This window comes from Propithecus coquereli, unplaced genomic scaffold, assembly GCF_000956105.1.
Source record: "Propithecus coquereli isolate 6110/MARCELLA unplaced genomic scaffold, Pcoq_1.0 Scaffold104, whole genome shotgun sequence".
In the NCBI taxonomy this organism is placed as follows: domain Eukaryota; kingdom Metazoa; phylum Chordata; class Mammalia; order Primates; family Indriidae; genus Propithecus; species Propithecus coquereli.
This window is the reverse complement of record NW_012134303.1, coordinates 7,466,186-7,486,446: the sequence shown is the minus strand read 5'-3', so window position 1 is coordinate 7,486,446 and position 20,261 is coordinate 7,466,186. Positions and strand designations below refer to the sequence as shown.

Sequence of the window (20,261 nt, the reverse complement as noted above, 5' to 3'; positions counted from 1 at the left end):
TTTTGATCAATTTGTACTTCATCCCTGAAGGATTAATGATAACAGTAGTTTCGAAGCTAAGATTAGTTAACATTCATTTCAGAAATTGCTGGGTCTTGTGCCTATTACTTTTACCTTGTTTGCCAAAATAGCCATTTTGCAAATTCCCGTTTCCCTTTTCTCCCAAAGAAAATCTCTTGAGAAATCAACTTTAATTCCCTTAGAAAGGAGGATTTCAAAATTTATTTTTATTTTCCTATGACTTGCCTGTAAGGATTTAGCATCAGCATTGGATAGGAATGCATGCTCATTCAGCTTGAATTTTCTCCCACAGTCTTCCCAAGACTGGAGAGGCAAGTCCTTTATCTTACGCCGCCGCCGGCAAACAATACTTGCGCTTATGTAAATTCTCCCGCATTTTTTTCTAGCAAGTTAGAAGCGTAAGTTTGAATGATCTCTATTAGTTTTAGAGGATTCTGTGTTACATCTTTTTTCTGCTTTCTTCCCAACAGCTTGAGTCCACCGGGCCTTGAAGGTTCTGAGTTGCCTTTTGCAGTGGCCCACATGAGAAAAAAGTGGAAAATGGGAGGCATGAAATACGTCTTTTCCTTGTTGTTCTTTCTTTTCCTAGAAGGAAGCAAAACAGAGCAAGTAAAACGTAAGTGTCTTGTCTTTAAAAAATAATATACTTTCTTATAATTTATTTGAAAATGTGGTTATAATCTGTAGGGATTGTGATTTAGCCCAAATGTGGCCATGCCATTATTCTAAGAGAAGAAAGTGAATGTTACTGGTTTATGCATGAGTTGATAAAAGAATGAGAGCTTTGAATTGGGCCAACTAAATTTGGGACTGTTTCTCTGATTATCATATAGTTTTCATCTCATAGAACACATGACACGTTAGCCTATTTTCCCTTTCCTGTTCTAAACTATACAAATCTCATTCCATTTTACGTAACTCTGGAAATATCTGACAGATGAGCTGGATTTTTTCCCAAATTTCAGACTCTTCAGCAAAGGTTTTCAGTTTATGAAAAGAATGACACAGAAAAGAAAAAACGAAGAAAAAGTAAAGCAGGCTCTGCCTATTCCCTTATGTTGAAAAACGAGGAGGAAACCTTTACATGAACTGGATTCAGATTAAAAATCCTTTGAGGAAATTGAGATTCCAGGGACCGTTAGCAAATTGGATGCCATTTATTGAAAAGAACGTCCCGCAAAGCCAGGGAATATTTCTAGAAAGTCAGCGATCCGTGTGATGGGCTAACACATTGGAGAAAGCAGAGAGTGGCAGGAAGGGGGGTGGGGAGGAGATAATTAACCCTCCTTGCTGCCACATTTGGGAGATTTATGAGTAACCATCGACATCTCCGTTCTTGTTAAGAGCTTTCTGCTGTCTTTGCACAGTGTAGACCTTACCTTTTTTGAGCCACGTGCAGCCACCTCTGAGATGAACACTTGCTCTAAATTTGAAGGAAAAGCCTTAGCTCTAGTTCCTCTTTTTGGCTGCATCAAAAGAAGCACAAAGTGGAATTGGTCCAAAAGGGGCATTCTCTGCTCCACTGAACTTATTCATGAGAAGGAGCTTTGAAAATATTCTTGGTAGGAGCTGAAGCAGCATCCGAAGCCCATCACTTAAACATTTATCTCCTTTATCAGCATAAGTTAAATAGATCAGGCAGAAGTCTTGTTGACAAGGAGAACAGTGCCAAGCCGATTCCATCCTTAAGTGTGTTTCTGTCCCACTATGAATTTCATAGTAAACTTAGTCTTTTTCCTGTGAGAAATAGTGCTTTCGATTAACCTTTTAAGCATGAACAATCTATGGTGATATCTAGTATGATTGGGATACAAAAGGAAGTTTAGCAGGGCACAGTCTCAGTGAGGAAGCTTGGATCAACTTCTCCTCTTGTATCCCTTAACTGCCTCCTTTTTTCCATTTGTATATAGTTCATCTCAGAACCCTCCTCTCCCAGAAGCCCTCCTTGATTTAAGTGGATGTGACAGAAACGTTCATCCATTCTCAGCTCAGCTCCCAACCAGCTGGGCTTAAAAGTCCTCCTCTCTTAGAAAAAAACTTCCCTTATGGCCTGCTACTGACGGCCTCACAGGGGAAGCTTGTAACTCTCAGAAGACCTTCTTTTCTGGGAAGTCTTCCATATTTATGAAGAATTGAAGGATATTGTCCATGAAACTTAGAGATTAATTGATAAACCTAAGACAGCTGCAACTTAAAAAAACATTTACAGACTAAAAACTACTACTTTGTAACATTTCCTTATCCCTATGAATTTGTCCCAAACCCTTTTGATACTTAGCTGATCCCAAAGTAATTATGTAATGGACGGCCTAGGGCACAAGTTGTGGTCTAGTGTTTCAGGTGTATTGTTAGATGATGAGGCTAAGGTGATGGTCATTTTCTGAATGAGCCACTGAGCATCATCCTATATGGCCACACTCAACCTAACTATCTCTAAGATGTTTGAAGATGTGCAAAGTCGTTTTTGCTAAAGGAGAAACCTCAAAGCATATGTCCTATGTATATTGCCTTGATACACAGGCACACGTGCACATGCACACACACACACAACATGCATGCACCGAGATTGATATTGCAACTCTAACAGTGAGCAGTTAGAAGCAGTAGAAATGTCAATCCATAGGGAAATGGTTACAAAAATGATCTAAGTTATATGATATCATGCTACCATTAAAAACACTTTATTTAAATTTGGTGGCCCTGGAAAATGCTTATGTTAACATATTTGTAACTTTCTTAAATTACAAAATTAATATATATACTCATTATACAAGATAATATGAAAACATCTGAGTTTCAATAAAGAACATGTGCCACTTAACTCCATTCCACTCTCCAGGGATAACCATCATTAATGGTTTGCTATGTGTTCTTTCAAACTCTTTTTTTTGTGTTATAAAATCATACATACTTGTCTGTAGGGTTTTTTTCTTTTACAAAAATGGGTTATTATATACATTTTTCTGTAATTTGCTTTTATTCAACAATGTGTCTAGGACATCCTTCTATATCAGAACATTGCAATATAATAGTGCCGTATTCTTTCTAATCAAATCGCATGTGTGCGATGATTTATTTAACTAATCTCTATTTGTAGATATTGAGGTTACTTACAATTTTTGCTATTACAAGTAAGGCATTAATGAACACCTTTAAGCATTTATGCAAGTCTTTTTGAGGAATTGTTAGTCAAAGTCTATGTTCAGTTTTAATCTTGGTTAAGAACTGCCAGATTGACCTTGAAATAAGTTGTATTAACTTTTACTCCCACTATCTGTGTATGAGTGTCCATTTCTAATTCCTTCATCAAGAGCATTATTAATTTTTGTATTTTGGGGCCAGTTTAATTGGGAAAATCATATTTTAGTTTTGCTTTGATATTTTCCTATTACTGGAATATCTTTTCAATTACTTTTTAGTTTAATAATATTTCTTCAGTGAATTGCCTATTTTTCAGTTGTATTGTTAGTCTTATTGGTTTGTAAAAGCTTATTTGTTAACCTCTTGTGTTTCAAATATGATTTTCTGTCTGCCATTTGTTTTAAACCTTGTTTAAATTTTATTTTCCCATATAGAAGTTTTAAAATTTTATGTAGTCAGATCTGTCATTCATTTCCTATATGGCTTCTGGATTTCTTATTCCTAGGAAGATCTCTCCCACCTTATATTCTATGTTTTCTTTTATTGCTGCCATAATTTGGGCTTTTGCCCAAGGTTCTCTATTCCATCTGAAATTTATATTCATGTATGGTATGCAATAGGGAACTAATTTTTTTAAAATCTCTGAGTGGTAGGTTTATAAATATCATTTTTGTTCACCTTTGTGTGTCTGTCTATTCCAAAGTTTCCCCAATTAGCAAGTATTACTTTTACAATAGGGTAAAAGCTCTTTAAAGTATAAAGACATATCATTTCCTATATTTTTACTGTCCAATTCTAAAGATGGGTTGGTATGGGAGTAGATGAAGAAAAAAGAGAGGATTTTTTTTAATTAAAAAAGAAACCACTTGGAAAACATGTAAGTGTAGGCATAATAAATCTTCACATCTCTCCTTGCTGCCTAATGCCATTTTACCAAAGGAAGCCAAAGTTTTTGATCTTTCAGAGACTGGTTAGAATATAAAACTCTAGGAGGGTGCTCTGTAGCCTGTTTGTTCTCCTGTTTGGGACATCAAGTGGAATGAGGATTGATGCTGTTATGCTCAAAGATGCTCACTCAATTGGTGTAGAAATCTCAAGAGGTGTGGAAAGCTTTTTTTTTTTTTTTCCCAAGGAATGGTGAAGTTGGGTGCTGCCACTTGTTGGTAGCTAATTAGGCATAGTTACAGTTGCTCTCACAAGAGGGAAGACAGGCTCAGGAAGCCAAAAAAATACTGATAGTGCATTGCAATGGATGAATGAGCCATTTGTTGCTTATATAAAAGTTTGTTACCATCCAGCATCAGCAAGGTTTGAGGTCTTTAGCTGGGAAAAGGTCTTTCTGTAACTCCATTATGCTCTGTTGTTAAAGTTGTAGTCAATGAGGCCAGGAAACTCTTTTGAAGTTCAAAGGAGCGTAACATTCACAGCATAATATTCATGCAAATATGGGACAAATGGGCTGACGAGTTTGCCCCTTTTGGCAGATCTAACTTAGGTAATGAACTATTGATCAAAGTGAGGTTGAAGAATTGAGTTGTTAAGAATATTCAATTATGTATTTCTAATGGACCACTCTATGCCAAGTCTGGCAAAGGTTCTGGAGAGAAATTATTCATGTATTTCATGGAGTCCTTTCCTTCTTTATAAGGTGAGTTAACTGGATCTTCAAGGGACTAGATTCTCACTCATTTTTCTCCTCAGAAGAAAAGCTTTCACCATTCAAATGTGGCTGAAAGTGGGCCTCTGGACTTCTTAGGAAGATACCACCAAAAGATTAAAGGGAAGAGAGAAGATACTTAGAAAGTTTGAGACATGTGAAGCATGGCCTTATGGAGCCTACCCAGAACCTCTCTGTCTATTGTGAAAGCCAGCCAGGAAGGCATGAGTTTTTTCCTCCAGATTCTCACTTGGACATTTGAGGTGATTATTGAACAATAGAAAGAAGCAAGCAAAAGAGTAGACCTGTTCATGTCTTACAAGTTTAAGTAGGCAGAAGTAGAAGAAAGGAAGCACACCTTAAAATTAGATAGCTTAATGGTTTTCAAAGGGCATTCTTAATTATTTTTTATTTTGGGGAGGGGACAGTGGGTTGTGGCATGGAGGCTCTGGAGTTAGCCTAGATCCAACCCTGAGCTCCATGACTTAACTTACGTACCTTGGGAATGCTACTTAACCCCTCTAGCTTTAGTTTTCTTATTAGTACTATGGGAAAAATAATAGCATAACGAGCATCAACATGATCATTTGAAGAATAAACGAGATTGTGTATACCAAGTGCCTTGCACAGAGGCTGGCATATAGTAAACTTTTAATAACTATTAGAGCAACTCTCTTACAAACCAAATGGTATTATCCCCTTAATCGTAGATGAGAAACTTGAAACACAATGTGGTCAAGTGACTTTGTGCAAAGATAGCAAGTCCCAGCCAGAACCAAAACTAAAACCCAGATCTCCAAATTCAGTGTTCTGTTCCCTATACCAGTTTGCCTCTGACAATTCTCTGAGGAAGCCAGTTCATTCTCTTGAATAGAAGCCCAGTCCTTTATACATGACAGCTACTTAATACAAAAGAGATGATCCAAGTGAATAAATAAAGAACTTTGTAACTGGAATTCCTAAGAGAGGCAGTGTACTATTTGGGAATTAAAAGACTGAGACTAGAACTAAAATTATTCAGGAACCTGAATTAGCTAAGCTGAAGGAAAGTAGTGAGGAAGGTTAAAAATATGTGCCTTTATGTCCATGCTTCTTAGAGTTAGTTCCCTGACTTCTCAGTAGGATTGGAATGTCCTCAAAGTTTAACGGAAAGAAGACTATGCTTAAAGTCAAAAGACCTGGTTTCTGGTCAGTCTTCTGTTGTTTGCTGTGTGGTATTGGTTGAGTCATTCATATTCTTTGAAGTTAAAAGATTCTCTACGTACAAATTGAGAAGAATTCTTGCTTTCTGGACAGAAAACTAAAGAACAACAAACTAGGAACAAAGGAGGTGGGACAAGGGAAACCAAGGCCCTGGCTTTGTGTACTTGGAGCAAACCACCAGGACTTTTAATATTGTCACAGGTCATTGCAAAGAATATTTTATTCGCTTAAGATTTATAGCTTATATGTTTCTAGAAAGATTAGGTACATGAAGATGAAAGTATAGGTGCAAGGTAATGTTTTTAACGATGAAATAAAATAGATGCCATCTGAAGAAAGTAGAAAGAGTAGATGTCTTTAACATCTGGTTTAGTAGATTATATCATTTGGACTCTAAGTTAGGCTTATGCTTCTTGAAAGGATAAAAAGAGAAACTTTGGGTTTGTTGGCAAGAGAAAATTTACAGTTTCATCTACAGAGATTATTCCCACCTCTTACTCACTCAAGCAGTATTGATCATGGGATGACTGAATAAAGCACATTCTGGGTGGCACAAGAAGACCATCTGTAACTTTGGTTTCATAGAAGAAAGAAGCATTGTCTGTTCGGCATTTCTTTATTGAGCCTCTGTAAAGGAAGAGAGCAAATATTAAAATATAATTCAATGAAGTTCTTTCTGTAATTGGTAAGGAAACGTGGTCCAGGAACTTTACCTTTGAATGATCTAAGTTAATTGGAAGATAGAACATAGAAATGTTAAACATATAGGTGTTTAATATGTCTACTAGACTGGATAGTCAACTACCAGATGCCCTAAGCAAGCTTTATATTCACATGATTTCTTTATAATTTTAAAATAGAAATTCAAAAAGTTGTTAAACATTCAGAAGCTACATAAAAGTATAAGGAAAGCAAAAATCAGCAGTAATCTCAACATTTATGGATAACCATAGTTAATTGATGTAGATACTTCTAGTCTTTTTTTCTGAGCTCAGCTATGCAAACATATTATTTTACAAAATTAAAGCACTGTCTTGTAACCAATTTGGATCAGGGTTTATTATGTCAGTTCACAATTGGAGTCTCTAAAATACACCTGTAGTCAAGATATATCTCACGTTGTCTGAAGTGAAAGCTGGGTGCTTTAGATATCAGTTACAGGGAATGCAAATTTGATTCTGCTCAAGAGCCCAACTTGTATTCTTGACCAAACAGAAAGAAAGTATTCCTGACCAAACAAAAAGTCTCCTTTAACAGAGACTTGCACAGCTCAGGTGCTGATAGGAAGAACAATTTGTTTTTTTGAACAAGAGTTTTGATTTTTGCCCAAAGTCCTAAGCCATATGACATGGAAGAGATGGTTTTAGCCACAAAAAAATGTTCAGGTCAGGTTTCACGAGCAGAGCAGCATTTCTGTAAAAGCATCTCCCCATGGCCTCATCGTAAAGACTAATGAGAGTACTATTAACTCCCAGTTATCCATGCTAATGGAAGATAGAAGGGCACAATAAATTGAAATTTCATGGAAAATCTCCAGTTCTTAGCCAATGGTGTCACCTTGCTTGACTGTCAAACCTCTTTGAACTATAGACTCTTTTCTTCTCATCGAGTTTACCCACCTGCTAGTAGAAAAGTGAAATAGCCACAAGGAAAATAGTGGGAGGGCCATGCTGTGAATAGGATACTCAATATATATTAAGTTGAATTAATTTTTGGCAAATGATCCAGCTAGTAGGAATAAGATAAATCCTGCATGAAAGAATAAGCTGTACACACAGGATGGAGAATTTGGCTTCTTCCTGACTTTCCTTTTTCACTTCATTTCCACAGCCTGGAAATGAAGTCTTAAAGTCCTGAGGAAATCTGACAGTCTTCAACTATAGGAAACACAATAGCCACAGAAATAAGAGACTTTTTTCCTTAACTATTATATCTTACCCTTCCTACATTCTGCTTCGAGTTTGATGAATGACAGAAGAGAAGTACTTATGCCTTTATTTTTTCTTCACTGTTCTAGTAGCCTTTTTAAGAAATAAATAATTAAAAAGGAATTTGTTTACTTGATGTGTCCACTCATATAATGAGCAGCAAAGATTCATCTCTCCCTTTCCACTGACTGTATGTGTTATAATAGAATAAATATTATTGTAATACTGACATGGTGATGTGTCTACAGTAATAGCTCTTATCGAAAACAGTTCATGGGAATGTTTTCTTGATTTTTGGACTGATGATGAAGTTATTGACCTTTCGACCTAATCCTGGGAGCTCAGCAGTAATGATTGGGCAAAACATTGATGGCATAGTGGCACATCTCTGTTGTTGCTTATTTTTTGTCATCATTGTTCCTATTAACAGGGGCCCCTAACGTAGCAGGAATTGCCATCTCTAATTAGGGCCAGCTGAACCATTTGAAAAATAGCTATGATGATGCAGGTTGAAGGTCCATCTCACTTGTTAGTTGGAATTCCTTTGAGACCAAATTCTACTCTCAGATACCATTAGTTAGTACTAAGTCACTCATTCTACAGCTGGTATCTCTCAGTTATTGGCAAGTGATTACCTTACTTTTTTTGCTTATATCTCCTGGAAGGTAGTGAGGCATATTTGTTTCAATAAAATCAACTCATTTGTTTTTCTTGTCCAAGATGATATACTAGGACTTTAGGTGTAGTTGATTATACGTGTAACTCATTAAATTATCTCCTAGGTAATGCCAAAATCTTTTTAAAAGTTAAACTTATAAGAATATGCTGAAATTGACTTTATCATATTAATAATTTCTGAAAATTGATCATTCTCCAATGTGTTCATAGTGAAATCAGTATAATTGTGCTAACCATTCAATCTTGGACAACCATGCTAAAACATTTCTTAAAGATTATGGTACTTTCTTTTGTGATGTGCTTTAAAAAGTATCAATGTGAATAACTGCAGAAGCATTGTTTAATAGCACCAATGGCATTCCTGTTTAACTCCTTATTTGCCTTCGGTTCCTGAAGTTTTTCCTTCTAGGAGTTGTGGATTTCTGTCTGAGGAATAATTGGCCAAATCTCATGCTGCTGAGATAATAAGGCCAATGCACTTGAGGAAATACCGTTAAGTTTGCATTGTAGATCAGGTTTCTATTAGCAGTTAGTGTTTGAGTACAATACTTGCATCCTCAAAAAGCATAGTTTGGAAGATACTGGTATGTGGGATAAATGTCATGTGAGCATATGAGAAAAGTGCTGTTAGGTTCAAAGAGAATGAAAATAGCTTTTAGCTGAGGTAATCTCATCTTCCCAATAAGATTTCAAAGCCCTTGAGACCATGGGCACTATTTTATACATTGTGCTGTGTCACTGATATAAATACAAAAATGCAAAATAAAGTTTCTGCCAGCTGTACCATCTTATATAGTCGGTCTTGAGTATTACTTGACTTCATTACAAATAAGACTGGTTCTTCAAAAGGTACTCAAAGTTGTGTTTTGAAGGTAGAGTGGAAGGGTAATTTGAGAAAAGGTTAGGCAAGAATGCATTGAAGCCCTTTAATTTCCAAGTTCTAAAAGTGGGTGACCTGCACTTTACCAACTACATGGCAGGCCAGGTAGAATTCTGTTAAGGTTGTAGTCCTCAGTTTGAAAATCAGACTACATAGATTTGAATCCACATCCATACCTTGATTAGTCATGTCAAGTTGGACAAGTTACCAAACCTCTCTGTGCCTTAGATTCTTCATTTGTAAAATAGAGCTAATAATGGGACCTATATTGGGCTGTTGTGAGAATTTAGTGAATTTGTATATGTAAAACCCTTAGAACAGAGCCTGGCTCATAGGAAGTGCTCAAAAAATATTAGTTGTTGTTATTAATATTATTGTTATCACCATTCTCACCTGGCTCCACATTTTTCCAGGACCTGGTTTCCTGTCTGCTTTTTGCACTTATCATCTACCTCCTAGCCTTTAAGTCAAATTTGGGGTAGGAAAATTCAGATCACTCAGCTTTCACACTTTGTCTAACAATACTCCTTAGAGGCTGAATTTGGGGGAACTGGAATCTATTGGCTGAAATCAGTGACTTGGGTTATCTGTGGTTTTCATGAATAACTGTGAGCTCAGATATATCGAAGTAATCCGTTTAACAGTGTCGGTGAAATAATCTATCTTAAAGATACTTTAGAGAAGAGATAGCAACTTACTTGAAAGTGATATGTAAAGAATACCTTCCTTGTTGCATCAATGTAAACTGTACCTTTGGAAATAGACTTTCCTGCAAGTTAGAATTTTTAACAGTTTGGATGAGAGTTTTAAAAATGTGTAAATGCAGTTGAAACCCACATTTCGATAGCTCGTTTTATTTTAGTACTTGCTTAGTCTTTCAGAGGTATTTATTTTTTATTATCCCATTTCTTCCTCATCGAGTAAGAAAGGGGTAAGTCATTCAACCACGCAGAACACATAGCTGATAGCAAAAGCTCATTTGACTTCATATTTTAAATAGATAAATATGATGTCAACCTCTGTTGAGCTAATTCAAGCAAGAAAAATAACCCAGAACCAAACACATAATACACAGGTTCTATCTTACTTTGCAGTGTGGAATTAAATCTACAAAATAACTTCTAGCTTACTTCCATTCAAGTATTAGTGGCCCCAGACCCATATGACTATTTATGCTAGCTTAATAATGCCATTTGAAGGAGCCACCTTCATGGATTTTCTTACAAGTGTATACTCAGATTCTTTCTGAAATGTTGAAATAAGTTGTATATGTGAAATACAAATCACTTAAGTGTTTGTCAATAAGACTATAAATTTGTTGTACAGAAACAATCACTCTCCTCTCACCAACATGTGGAAGGTAGCGAAAGACGCCTCATTTAGATGTTAGTCTTGGGAAATTCATGGTCATCTCTCATCAGTTAAAGATGCTGAGATTATTAAAATATTTTAAGTATTTCTTATCCTATCCTTGAATATCCTTAAATATATAGAGCAGAAGTTTAATTTGTGTCTATGCCAAGAAAATTGTATTGCTAAGACTTGGCTGAAAAACACAAGTTCTGCCTAAAAAGTATTTTTTATATTCTTTCAGTTAATAAATGGTTTTGAGCACCTACTCTTTGTCCAGAAATATAGATTAATATAACAATGTTAACAATAATGGCAATATCATAAAAGGGGAAATAAAATGGTTACTAAAAATGAATATATATTCACTTATTGATAAAAAGGAAAGAAAGATTGGTTCCATTTCCCCCACCAAATTGGCAAATTTTTAAATAATTGAAATATCCATTGCTAGGCATTATCACCCACTGCTAATGGGTTCAGCCTTTCTGGAAGGCAGTTTGGCAATATAGATCAAGAATTTGAAAGCATTTGAAACCTTTGACCCAAGAATTGTACTTATAAGAACTTACATTGAAAAAATAACTAGTGTTGCGCACAGAGGTTTATATGCAAGGATGCTTCTCATGGATTTTTTAACAGAAAGAAAAGAGAATAATCTAATATCCCCAAATAGGGGATTAGTTAATAAATTATGGTTCAGCTGTATATTGGTGTAGAATTATGTCACCAGACATGAGGTATGGGGAAAATATTTAATGGCACAGCAATGTTCTGATATGTTATTTTTATAATGTAGTTTATAAGATGTGTATACTATAAGTTGTTAATTTTGTAATAAAACCTTTATACACATAATGCATGGAAAAAAGACTGGAAAGAGCTCAATCTATATAAATAGATTTATTTATAGATCCTGTTGTCACAAGAAAAAAGCTGAATGAACTGAAAATCTACAATAGATGCAATAAGATGGGAAATGGGAAAAAAGTATACAGATTGAGAAGGAAGAAATAAAACTACTTTTGTTTGCAGACATGATTGTGTAGGAAACCTCAAAGAATCACAACAATGACAAAAAACATTCCTATAATTAATAAGCAAGGTGGAATGATACAAGATTAATGTACAAAAGACAATTGCTTTCCTATATATCAGCAATGAACAAGTGGAATTTGAAATAAAAAATAAAATACCATTTACATTAGCATAGCCAAAACCAAAACACTTAGGTATAAATCCAAAAAAATATGTACAAGAGCTAAATGATGAAAGCTACAAAACTTTGGTGAAAGAAATCAAATAACTAAATAAAATGGAGAGATAGTCTATATTCATGGATAGAAAGACAGTATTGTCAAAGTGTCAGTTTTCCCCAACTCAATTTATAGATTCAATATAATACCAGTAAAAATACTAGCAACTTATTTTGTGTATATCAACAAACTGACTCTAAAGTTTATATGGAAAAACAAAAGACCCAGAATAGACAATAATAAAGAAGATCAAAGTCAGAGAGGACTGATACTATCTAACTTTAAGACTTACTATTAAGCTACAGTAATTAAGACTGTGTGATATTGGCAAAAGAATAGACAAATGGATCAATAGAACATAATAGAGAGCCCAGATGTAGACCCACACAGACATCATCAACTGCAAAGCAATCCAATGGAGAAAAGATAGTCTTTTCAATAAATGGTGCTGGAACAACTGGACATCCACATCCAAAATAAATAAATAAATAAATAACTCTAGATGTAGACCTTACACCCTATACTAAAAGCTACTCAATATGGATCACAGACCTAAATGTTAAATGCAAAACTATGAAACTCTTAGAAGATAACATAGGAGAAAATCTAGGTAACCTTGGGTTTGGCAATGATTTTTTATTTTCAATTATTATGGTACATAATAGTTGTATATCTTTATAGGGCACATACAATGTTTTAATACAGGCATGTAATGTGGATTAATCAAAATTAACCCTTTTAATAAAGGAATTTGTTCTGTGAAGTTTGGATTTGGTCAAGCGGCTGCACTTGGGGATACGGAGGGCCACGTGTGGCCTTGAGGCCTCAAGTTCCCAACCCCATTATTACTTTGTGTTGGAAACATTCCAATTCCACTATTTTAGTTATTTTAAAGTATACCCTAACTTATTCATTATAGTCACTTCGTTGTGCTGTCCAATATTGTTCATTCTATCTAATTATCTAACTATATTTTTGCACCCATTGGCCATCCCCACTTTATACCCCCTCCCCGCTACCCTTCGCAGCCTCTGGTAACCATCATTCTACTCTCTGTCTCCACGAGATCAATTGTTTTTAATATTTAGCTCCCACACATGGGTGAGAGCATGTGAGATTTGTCTTACTGTGCTTGGCTTATTTCACTTAACATAAAATGTTCTCCAGTTCCATCCATGTTGTTGCAAACGGCAGGATTTCATTCTTTTGGGGGCTATATAATATTCCATTGTGTATACATAACACAATTTCTTTATCTATTCGTCTGTTGATGGACACTCAGGTTGATTCCAAATCTTGGCTACTGTGAGTAGTGCTATAATAAACACGAGAGTGCAGACATCTTTTTGACATACTGAATTCCCCTCCTTTGGATATATACCCAGCAGTGGGATTGCTGGGTCATATGGTTGTTCCAGTTGTAGTTTTTTGAGGACCCTCCATACTGTACTCCATAGTTTGCACTAATTTACATTCCTACCAACCATGTACAAGGGTTCTCCTTTCTCCACATCCTTGCCAGCATTCATTATTGGCGATGACTTTTTAGATACATCACCAGAGATGCTATCCATGAAACAAAGAATTGATAAACTGGACCTCATTAAAATTAAAAAGTTTCCGCTGTGCAAAAGTCACTGTCAAAAAATGAAAAGACAAGTAACAGACTGGCGAATTTTTGCCAAAAAGACATATCTGATAAAGGACTACTATCCCAAATATACAAAGAACTCTTAAAACTCAACAATAAGAACACAACAACCCAATTAAAAAATGAGCCAAAGACCTTAACGGACACCTCAGCAAAGAAGATATGCAAATGGCAAATAAACGTGAAAAATACTGCATATCATATGTCATCAGGGAAATGCAAACTAAAACAACAGTGAGATACTACTACACACCTGTTAGACTTGCCAAAATCTATAACACTGACAACACCAAATGTTGGTGAGGATGTGGAGCAACAGGAACTCTCACTCACTGCTGATAGGAATGCAAAATGGTACAGTTCTTTGGATGACTGGCAATTTCCTACAAAACTAAACATACTTTTACCATATAAGCCAGCAACTACACCCCTTGGTATTCACCCCCAAAAGTTGAAAACTTATGTCCACACAAAAACCTGCACATGGATGTTTATAGCAGCTTTATTCATAGCTGCCAAAATTTGGAAGTAACCAAGATGCCCTTCAGTAGATGAATGGATAAATAAACTTTGGTAAATCCAGGAAGTTGAATATTTTTCAGTGCTAAAAATAATGAGCCATCAAGCCATGAGAAGACATGGACAAAACTTACATGCATATTACCAAGTGAAAGAAGCCTATCTGAAAAGGCCACATGCTGTACGATTCCAACTATATGACATTCCAGAAACAGCAAAACTATAGAGACAGTAAAAAGATCGGTGGCTGACAGGGCTTAGCGGGAGGAGAGGAATGAATAGGTAGAACGCAAAGGATTTTTAGGACAGTAAAATTACTCTGTATGATACTATAATGGTGGATACATATCATTATATATTTATCCAAATCCATAAAATGTACCATAGCAAGAATAAGCCATAATGTAAACTGAGGACTTTGGGTGATAATGATGTGTCAATGCAGGTTCATCAGTGGAAACAAATGTACCACTCTGGTGGGGGATATTGATAACTGGAGACACTATGCGTTTGGGGTGGTAGAGGGTATATGGAAATCTCTGCACCTTCTTAATTTTGCTGTGAACCTAAAACTCCTCTAAAAAGTTGGCTTAATAAAAAAGACTGAGTGAGAGCTAATTATAGAATTACAGAATAATCCCCCTCCTCCTACAATTTACAGCTGCATCAGATTTCTCTTCAGAAACTGCAAGCAGAGAAAGGAGGAAGTGAAAGACTTAAGTTGTTGAAAGTAAAAAAACTACCAATCTAGAATTCTATATCCAGGGAATTTATCTTTCAAAAGTAAATGAGAAATAAAGACTTTCTCAAACAAACAAAACTGAGAGAATTTGCCACCAGTAGACCTATCTTGCAAGATATGTTAACAAAAATTCTTCAGAAAGAAAGAAAATGACATAGGTCAGAAACTTGGATCTACATAAAGAAAGGAAGAACATTAGAGAAGTAATAAGTAAAGGTAAAACAAAATCTTTTTTCTTAATGGATATAATAGAGAACAGTTTGTTCAAAATAATAATAGCAATGATATATTAGGTGGTTATAGCTTGTGGAAAAGTGAAATGAGTGACAGCGATGTAGTAAGGAATGGGAGTGAAGAACTGGGAACACTCTGTTAGAAGATACTTACGCTACATGTGAAGTGGTATAGTGTTGTTTAAAAGTGGTCTTAGATTAGTTATAAACATATATTGCAAACTCTAGGGCAGCCAATAAAAACTTTCTTAAAAGAAGTATAATTGATATGCTAAGAGAGGAAATGTAATAATATAAAATATTCAGTTAAAACCTGAGAAGACAGAAAAAGAGTGGAAGACCAAAAAAAGTAATAAAAAAGAAGTGCAATGAATAGAAAATAGTTGCAAATAAGGTCAATATTAATCCAACTAATTAATAATCAGTTTAAACGTGAATTGTCTATATAAACCAACTAAAAGGCAGAGATTGTCAGATTGGATTAAAAAACCAACTATATGTTGTCTACAAGAAACCCATGATATTTTTTTTAAAAATATTTTTAATAAATTTGATCATGTATATTTAAGGTATACAACATGACATTAATGAGATACATATATACTGAAATGGTTACTATAGAGAAACAAATTAACATTTATTATTAATATCTTATCCACAAGAGTAGCTATAATCAGATCAATTGAACAATTTGTCCCAGTGAGTCAAATTCCTCAGTCATGCTGGGTAATATTCCTCAATTTTGATCAACCCCTGCAGGTAAAATTAGAAAAAAAATTTTAGTGGTTTTATTTTTGAGAAAATTCTCATTTCCCTTCTCCTAATGGATAGACATTTATTTCAAGGCTCACAGCTGCCTATTATTGTCAGTGCTTCAAAGCTACCAGCCATTGACATCTCAGAGCAGCGTAATTTGTTATCCATGACTCCTGAATTTTCTTCATGTCACCATCCCTTACAATGGATGGTATGACACCAGTGCAAAGACAGCTATTTGTAAAAATGTGTTCACCACAATTGCCAATCGTCATGGGTCTCCCTTTGAAAGGGATCTTTTTCCACAAAATCCAATGTTTCCCTGAAAATGTGGCTTTGTCTTCTATTCCTATGGTCTATAGAAGTCACAGAGACTGAAATTTCAGCCCGTACTATGGTCACTATCTACAATTTCTGTCACAACATAGGCAAGCATTACTTTCAACTGCATCTGATGTAGCTTGGTGGTCATTACTTACAAATCAGTGAGTTGTATTTTGGAAGTAATGTTTTCAATTCCCTTTTACTGCATATATCAGAACAATACCCTGTTAACTGATATGATGTTTTGACTTTTGGTTTTAGTATGTTTTAGTACAAATATCCAGGGACAATTGAATACACCTGAGAGACAAATTGTTCAATTGATCTGCTATAATCTACTCATTTAGCAAAAATTCTGAATAAAATACACCATTATTAACTATAGTCCTCATGTTGCACATTCAATCTTTAGACTTGTTTACCCTATTATACGTACATATCTGCTACATTGTATCCTTTAATCTACATCTCCCCATTTCCTCTCCCCAAACCCTGAATCTGGTAACCCGTGTTCTATTCTCTATCTCTGTGTATTTGACCTGTATTTTTTTAATGCCACATATAAGTAGGATCATATAATATTTTTCTTTCTGTGTCTGGCTTATTTTACTTAGCATAATGTATCAATATACAATGGAACATTATTTAGCCTTTAAGAAAAGGAAGAGATCCTACCATTTGCCATAATATGGATGGACTTAGAGGACATTATGCTAAGTGAAACCCGCTTTAAATATAAAGACACAGATGGATTAAAAGTAAAAGGATGGAGAAAGATACATTGTGCTAGCACTAATCCAGAGAAAGCTGGAGTTGCTATATTAATTTCAGACAAAGAAGACTTCAAGACAAGAAAAATTATCAGGGATAAATTGGGAGCATTACATAGTAACAAAGGGTTCAATTCTCCAAGAAGACATAACAGCCTTTAATGTGTACGCACCTAACAAAGCATCAAAATACATGAGACAAAAACTGATAGAAATGCTAGGAGAAATAGACAAGCTATTATAGTTGGAGACTTCTACACCCTTCTATTAGTAATTAATAGATCCAGCAGGCAGAAATTCAGTAAGAAATTCAGTAATAGTTCATTTTAACCACCAGTTAACTGGATATAATTGACATTTATAGAATACTCCAGTCCTCAGCAGTAGAATAAACATTCTTCTAAAGCTCACATGAAACATTCACCAAAATAGACTATATTCTGGGTCATAAAACACACCTTAACAGATGTAAGTGGTGCTCTCACACCACACTGGAATTAAACTAGAAACCATCCTCCTAAGTGAGGTATCACAAGAACGGAAGAATAGGCTCCACATGTACTCGCCATGAAATTGGCACTGACTGATCAACACTATGGTGCTCACACGGTAGTAATATTCTCCAGGATTAAGGGGTTGGGGGTGGGTAAACTCACAACTGATGGACATGGTGAGCATTGTAGGGGGGAAAAGGCATGCCTCAAATCATGGTTTGGGTGTGGCAAAGTCATACATGTAACCAACATGTTTGTACCCCCATAATATCCTGAAATGAATAAATAAAAAAACTAGAAATCAATAACAGAAAGATAGATATAGAATTCCAAAATATTTCTAAATAGCACATGGGTCAAAGAAGCAGTATCAAGAGAAATTTAAAAATATTTTGAACTAAATGAAAATGAACATACCACTTATCAAAATTTGTGGGATGCAGCAAGTGCAGTACTTAGAGGGAAATTTATAGAATTGGAATTAATATATTTAAAAAAGAAAGATTTAAAGTCAATAATCTAGACTTGCACCTGAGGAAACTAGAAAAAAGAAGAGCAAATCAAATCCAAAATAAGCAATAGAAAATAAATTTTTAAAAATGAGAGCAGAAATCAATGAAAGTGAAAGCAGGGAAACAGTAGAGAAAATCAATGAAACCAATAGCTAGTTCTTTGAAAAGATAAATAGTAAACAATAAATAATAAATTGATAAACTTCTAACCAGGTTAATTAAGAAAAAAAGAGAGGACACAAATTAATAATATTAGAACTGAAAGGCCATCATTACTGATATCATTGACTTTAAAAGGATAACAAAGTAATATTATGAACAACTCTATGTCCACAACTTTGATAACTTAGGTAAAATGGACCAACTCCTTGTAAAACACAACCCACCCAAACACACAAAAATAGATAATCTGAATAGCCTATATCTATTAAAGAAATTGAATTACTAAATAATACCTTCCAAAAAAGAAAGCACCAGTCCCAGATGGGTTTACTGGTGAATTCTACTAAATGTTTAATGAAGAAAGTATACCAATTCTCTACAATCTGTTCCAGGAAATAGAAGCAGAAGGAACACAACCTACCTCATTTTATGAAGCCAGTATTACCCTAATACCAAAACCTGACAAAGACATTACAGGAAAACTACAGACCATTACGTCTAATGAACATAGATGCAAAAGTCCCCCAGAAAATATTAACAAATTTAATCCAACAATATGTGAAAATAATTATACACCACAACCAAGTGGGATTTATTCCAGGTAGGCAAGTCTGTTTCAGTATCCAAAAATCAATTAAGGTAATCTAGCACATCAACAGCCTAAAGAAAAAAAATCACATGAACATATGAATAGATGCAGAAAAAGCATTTGATAAAATCCAACACTATCCAGAAAATGAGAAATAGAGGGGAACTTCCTTAACTTGATAAAGGACATCTGCAAAGAACCTACAAGCTAGCATCATACTTAGTAGTGAGAAACTGGATGCTTTTCCACTGAGATCAGGAAAAAGGTATTGATATTCACTCTCACCAATCCTATTCAGCATTGTACTGTAAGTTCTAGCTAATGCAATAAGATGGGAAATGTAAATAATGGGTCTACAGATTGGGAAGGAAGAAATGAAACTACTTTTGTTTGCAGATGACATGACTGCCCATGTAGAAAATTTCAATCGACAACAATGACAAAAAACTCCTGAAATTGATAAGCAATTATAGCAAGGTTGAAGGATACAAGGTTAACATACAAAAGTCAATTGCTTTCCTGTATACCAGCAATGAATAATTGGATTTTAAAATTAACACAATAACATTTACACTAGTACCAATAAATGAAATACTTAGATATAAATCTAACAAAATGTGCACAAGGTCCTTATGAGGCAAACTACAAAACTCTTAGGAAAGAAATCAAATAAATAGAAAGATATTTCATGTTTGTGTATAGGAAGACTTCATATTGTCAATATGTCAGTTCTTCCCAACTGGATCTCTAGATTCAATACAAGAATGGTCAAAATTCCAGCAAGTTACTTTGTGGAAATCAACAAATTGATTCTAAAGTTTATATGAAATGGCAAACCAGAATAGACAACACAATATTGAAGAACATCAAAGTCAGAGTACTGACAGTACTCAACTTCAAGACTTGTTGTAAAGCTACAGTAATGAAGACAGTGTGGCTTGGTGACAGATTAGACAAATGGGATCAATAGAACATAATAAGGATCCCAGAAATAGACCAACACAAATATAGTCAACTCATCTTTGACAAAAGGAGCAAAGCCAATAAATTGGAAAAAGGACAGTCTTTTCAACAATGGTGCTGGAACAACTGGACATTCACATGCAAACAAAAATCATCTATACTCCCTTAAACCTTTCACAAAATAATAATTAAAAATGGATCCAAAAGGCTGGAAGGGTAGTGGGGGCATGGGGGATATAGCGGGGATGGTTAATGAGTGCAAAAATGTAGTTAGATACAATGAACGATATTTGATAGCACACCAAGTGACTATAATCCACAATACATTAGGGTGTACTTTAAAATAACTAAAATGGTGGGATTGGAATGTTCCTAATACAAAGAAATGATAAATGCCTGAGGTGATAGATACCCCAAATACCCTGACTCAAT

At 35.0% G+C, this 20,261-nt stretch overlaps 1 protein-coding gene across 4 annotated transcripts in view; it reads left to right on the top strand.

Moving 5' to 3' along the window:
- The first annotated feature begins 531 nt into the window (after positions 1-531).
- CHRDL1 (chordin-like 1) overlaps positions 532-20,261 on the top strand; it is a 114,276-nt gene continuing 94,546 nt past the window's right edge. For 3 of the 4 annotated variants that reach the window (XM_012644861.1, XM_012644853.1, XM_012644846.1), the window contains exon 1: positions 544-637. In XM_012644861.1, the coding sequence (XP_012500315.1) occupies positions 544-637 (94 nt within the window). Of the gene's footprint in view, positions 638-20,261 lie in introns of all 4 variants that reach the window. The other variant, XM_012644837.1, reaches the window with a different exon arrangement.